At 30.2% G+C, this 6,000-nt stretch overlaps 1 protein-coding gene across 1 annotated transcript; it reads left to right on the forward strand.

Moving 5' to 3' along the window:
• The first annotated feature begins 1,410 nt into the window (after positions 1-1,410).
• Positions 1,411-1,979, forward strand: LOC107013498 (zinc finger protein ZAT11-like). The gene has a single exon (XM_015213395.2). The coding sequence runs from the start codon at positions 1,428-1,430 to the stop codon at positions 1,977-1,979; it is 552 nt and encodes a 183-aa protein (XP_015068881.1). The 5' UTR covers positions 1,411-1,427.
• Positions 1,980-6,000: the final 4,021 nt, after the last annotated feature.

The following is a 6,000-nucleotide window of genomic DNA, read 5'->3' on the forward strand; positions in this document are numbered from 1 at the left end:
ATCTGAAGACAAGAACAAAAACAGAAAAGTAAACAAAAACATGGCACTAAAGTGAGGCAACTAGTGTTCACAAATAAGAAGGAATATGATTGACGAACAGGGAAAATGACATCCAAACGTTTTTATTGATTCAACTTAGAGATGAGGGAGGTTGTTTGAAGTTTGAACTATGAAAGCATCATTAATCGTGGAAGATTGCTTGAAACTTGAACTATGAAACTTCACGAGCTGATGTTGGTTACGTTAGAATATTCAATATGGCATACGCTGCCAAAAAATAGCAAGAGTTGACAAGATCACGAATAATATTGCACTGACTATTCTTTTAATAATGTTGTTGTGTAATTCTTCAAGGTGAAATTAGGGCTGGTGAAACGAACTTTTTTTGACCTTTCTTATAAAATAATTAAACATGGAAAAATGGTGAAGTTTGAGCTCTTAAAACGTCTATGTGGTGGTGGATGGGATGGACGCACATATGGAGGTCTATGTGGCATATTATACACACATTAGATGCCACATAACTTTTTCGTTAAATAGAAGAGTAAGTTTGTTCCAAAAGTAAGAGAGGAAGGGTACTTTTGAGTCGAAAAATAATTTTTCCTAAATTTAATTTATTTTAAATAGTTGAAGGGTGGTTTTGAACTTTTGCGTTCAAATTATTGTCTGATTTGATCGAGACGAAAATATTTTTTTATGTAAATTGTTTTTCTAGAAAATATATTTTTTATAACTTATTTAACAAAATACTATGTGGACAAGATGGGATAGGGAGTGGGGTGGGAATTGGGATGCCGGGTAAGATAGAGGAGACAATAAATTTAGACTGTCACTTCTAAACTTATTTTTATTTTACTTACTTGTAAACTTGTTTTTCTTACTATCATTTTTCTTATTTTTAAAAAGCTTACTTTTCTAAAAAATATTTTGATCAATTAAATATAAAAAAAATTAAAAAATAAAAAAATATATACCACATACACTCGTATTGGGCTGTTCTTGACCCTTCCATTCCATGGATAATTGGAATTCATTGAAGCAACTAGTTATCTAGAAATTAAATAAGGTAAATAACCTAGAAATTAATTTACACCATTTAAAAAAAATCTAATTAAACTGAAAACAAAGAGAAATCGTTTACAATTAGGAAATAAAATAGAGGTGTCTACTAGTAGTTAGTTTACTGGGATTCAGTTTTCATATTATCCGATCCCTTTTAATTTCGTTTTTTGCAAACAAATCCTAATTCAACTTGGTTAGTAACAAGAAAAAACGAACACTATATATAGTTGTAATAACTCAGTAATGTCCACTCATCACACAATTGAATTCACTCCAATATTTGTATTACTATTACTTATATAGCCATATTTACGTAAGACGACTATTCTCTTTATCGCAATATAATTTAAAACCCTAGCACAACCATGGACATGACGTTGAAGAGAAGCAAAGTAGAAGAAGAATCTGTGGAGAAATTTGCAATGGCGAATTGTGCGGATATAATGAAGAGGAACGAGTTGTTAGAACGACCTAATCTGATCTTCAAGTGCAAGAAATGCAAGAAACGATTTGAATCATTTCAAGCACTTGGCGGACACATGACAAGTCACAAGAATAAGCTGAATAAGCTTACGACGATGAGTACTGCCGGTGAATTATTACATGTTAATCTACAAAAACACGAATGCTCTATTTGTGGTAAAAATTTTGCAATTGGACAAGCGTTGGGAGGACATATGAGAAAACATCGAGATGAATTGAATCAACTCGAGCATAAGAAGAAGAAGATGAAATTAGACGAGAGTTTGATCAAGAGTGGCCGTGAACTTGCAGAAGCTCTGAATTCGAAGAGTGATGAACTTGCAGAAGCTCGTCATGACAAATTGGATCTTGAAGGTAGTAAAAGAACTTTGTTCTTGGGTTTGAATTTGGATTTGAATTTGACAATAGATGAGAATGAGTTGAGGACGGGGTAATTTTTTGTTTTTTTTTAAAGTTATGGTTGTAACAGTTAAATTAGGTTTTAGGCCTAACTCACACCTCAAAAGCTAATTCAAAGGGAGGAGAATTGTGTGGGACTTTTGTGAATTTTTTTAACAGTAACTAATTATACAGTTAAGAGATTGTAGAAATCTAGTTAGATGCTTAAAAATTTCAATTTTTGTTGGTGTTACATATACAAAGTTGTACACTTTGCTTGTTTTTAATACATACAAATTTGTGATGCAAATATTAATTTATGTATAAGTTAAAGGAACTGTTTAAATAACCATGTGTTCATCCGTATAACTTATACGATGCTTAGTAGGTGTATAAGAAAAAAAAGTTACTCATCTATATAATTAATACGATGTTTGGTAGGTGGATAAAAAAAAGTTATTCATGTATATAATTAATACCACGTTTGATAGGTTGATAAGAAAAAAGTTATTCATCTTTAAAATTAATAAGACATTTAGAGTGTGTTTGGAATGAAGTTTTCCAATTTCCCCATGTTTGGTTGGGATAAAAGTTTTGGAAAATATTTCCAAATCAACTCATTTTCCTCAAAATTAAGGAAAATGACTTCCCTTCAAAAATTAAGGAAAACATTTTCCATAACTCTCCTCCAATTTCAAATTACTTTTTTTTTTGGACAAAACATCAATTTAAAAAAATATTTTCAATTCATAAATTATTTTTTATTCTAGTAAAATTAAAAGATGTGTCTCAAAAACATTTTTCATTCATAAATCACACACTAAAAATCATTTTCGAAAAATATCTTCTACTCACCACCAAACATGAGAAAATAAGTTCAAAATCTACTTATTTTCCAGGAAAACATTTTCTAGGAAAACATTTTCCATGGAAAACATTTTCCTCCGTACCAAACACACCCTTAGTTGACAATTTTGAAATTTGTATAACTAATGCATGTATAAGTTACATAAACATGCTCTTTAACTTGGCTTCAACGGGCCACTATGTCATTCAACTTTGAGTGTGCACAAGTAGACACTTAAACGTGTATAAAATTGAACAAGTAGACAAACGTGTCCTACATGACATAATATAATACATGTAAGACGCCATGTAGGACACAAAATTTTCAGGTATAGGGTGTCATGTAGGATAAATGTGTCTATTTGTTCAATTTTATACAAGTTTAAATTTCTACTTATGCAGACCCAAAGTTAAAGGTCATAATTATCAACTGACGTCAAGTTAAGAGTTATGTTTATGCATAATGCCTATAAGTTATGAGGAAATTTGTGCATTATTTATACAGAGGAGAATGTGGAATAATTAATGTGTATAGCTAATACATGGATAAAAAGTTAAAATGGCACTCTCGACTATTTTCTTCTTATACATAATTAAAGAAATGTTTTAAGTGAAATACTAACTTAAAAGAAGGCAAAGGTATAATTGTAAAGAAATGTTATGATTTAACAATATATAATTTTACTAATTTTTAAGCTTAAGTCATCTGCAGCACCCTAAAGTTGTCCGTATATTTCACTTGAGCACCTGAACTGAGACTTGTACCTATTGAATACCTCTAGTAGTGTGAATTGATACACTTAAGCAAGTTTTGCCTAGATGACATTTTGAGTGTGATTCACGGCTAATGAGCGTGTGAAAACATATGTTTAAACATTTTTAATTTTTTTTTTCAAAAAAATCTCTTTCTTTTTCATTAAGCTGGGTTACCGTCCCTTTCTCCGGCAGCCACTGTTGCTGCCGCCATCATACACCCTTTTTCTTCTTACATTTTTTTCTTCCGCCTCATTTAAATCTCTGCCATTAACGTCGCTGCTCAGTCATTTTTTTCTTCAAATCTATATGCTTGGTTGTGTTTTTTTCTTCCGTTTTAGAACGATTTGGTTGTGTTTTTTTTCTTTAAATCTAGGACTGAATTAATCTTTGTGAATTTGTGAAAGAAAGCAAGGTTACATCGCCCACCACTTCTAACCGTTTCGATCTATGGAACATTACTTTACTCTCATAATTTTATTTATTTTGAATCTAAATCTTGTAGGGTTGATTTAAGTTAGAAGAGAGCGAAAATAAAAAAAGAAAAAGGTGATCGGTGGTTGGCGATATGATGAGTAGCGGGGAACGAATTCGGGTGGGTGGAATTGGTAACAATGTTGCGTTTATATATATATGTGTGTGTGTACTTTTGCATCTCAATTAGTTGTTCAATCAAAAGTAGAAGAAAAAGACAAGAGAGAAGGATGGATTGGTTCCGGTGGATGGCAACATCGCAGTACGGGAAGAGTATTTGGTGGGTGGATGGTTGGGTCGTAGAGCGGTTACCTAATAATTATTTTTTAAACTTTAAAATATCTTTTTTCTTTTTATTGTTTTTTTAATAACATTTTCGACCCACATGACATATGTCATAATTTAATTTGTTATTGTGTCATGCATCGCGAGTGTATTTCACTCACTTAATATTTGGGGCTGATTATAATAAAATGTCAAATAGGTATAAATCTAAAGTACTAGAGGGGTTTAATAGATACAAGCCTTAGTTGAGGTGTTCAAGTAAAATCTCCGGACAACTTTAAGTGGTCGTATATGACTTTAGCCAATTTTTTAAATAAAAAAATAACATCCAAATGTATAAATTATGCATAACTAAACCCTGACATAGCTAAAACTTGTATAACTAATACACATATAACTAATACCTCATTACTAATATATGCGCATAACTAGTACTCACATTACTAACACATGTATGACTCTATTCAACTACCAAATGAACTCTTACTTTATAAAACTTACATTTAAATCTCGATGATGTAGTCTTTTAATGCAAGTCATCGGATACAAGCCTCCTGTTCATCAATTATCACATTTTCTTGTATAATTGACCCAAAACATTTAGGAATTTTAATATCATCATCAATATCTACATTTTCTTATATAATTGACCAAAAACATTTAGAGATTTTCTCTCTTAGAAAATGAATTCACACACCAATTTCTCTCTATATATATTTGCAACATAATTCTTAATTAAGGAAGAATGATTTAAAATTTTATCACGGAAAATATATAATTTAAATAACAACCTTAGAATTTTTGTTATGGTTACCAAACTTGCGATTTATTGCAACAAAAATTATGAACTTAATGAATTAAGAAATATGAAAGAAAAAATCAACGAATATTGACCTACAAGAATTAACAAATCAACTGCATCTGCTCCTAATCCTACAAGAATATTAACCTACAAGAATTATTCGAGTCCTAAATATATCACGAACAAAGAAAAGACTACTTTTAATCCTTTAATTATCGTAGTCCAAATCCTAAATGCATTGGGACACTGATATAAAAGAAAGACTACTTTAAATCTTTAATTTGTAATCATACAAATCAGGTCGAGGTTGGATTGGAAATCTACTAATCAATTTCTATTGCAGAGTATTTAATAATAGGGAAAAAGAATCGAAATATATCCAAACTTTGATCGAAGTTATTGTAACAATATCAAACTTTGAAAATGACCTTTTATTCTTTGCACTATTTAATACTGTATTTTCATGGTATAGGGTGTCGGAAATAAAATAGCATATATACAAGTAAAATAATATATGAAATGATTAAATAACCTATTTGGACACCCTTAACATAACAAGTTGCTATTTTTGCACACTCTTTAATAAATTTCTGGCTTAGCCACTGGGTAGATGTGCCCACGTAGACATATTACAATTTATAATGATGCAATAACTATGATGTACACATGGATACATTTATACCTTTAAAATACATTATTAAATAATAGTGTAAATTAGGTATATAGCATATTATGTAGTCATATTCTCAAGTTATGGCACAAGATTTTGATTTTCATTCTATAACATATATATCAACTTATAGCATTTCTTTAAATTAAAATATTGTAAATATTTATTCAGTAAAATTAGGAAGAAAAAAAAATTAAAAAATGAGTAACTAAAATTGGATAATTTCCGTGAATGTAGTTACTGTTTT

Source organism: Solanum pennellii, chromosome 3 (assembly GCF_001406875.1).
Source record: "Solanum pennellii chromosome 3, SPENNV200".
In the NCBI taxonomy this organism is placed as follows: Eukaryota; Viridiplantae; Streptophyta; class Magnoliopsida; order Solanales; family Solanaceae; genus Solanum; species Solanum pennellii.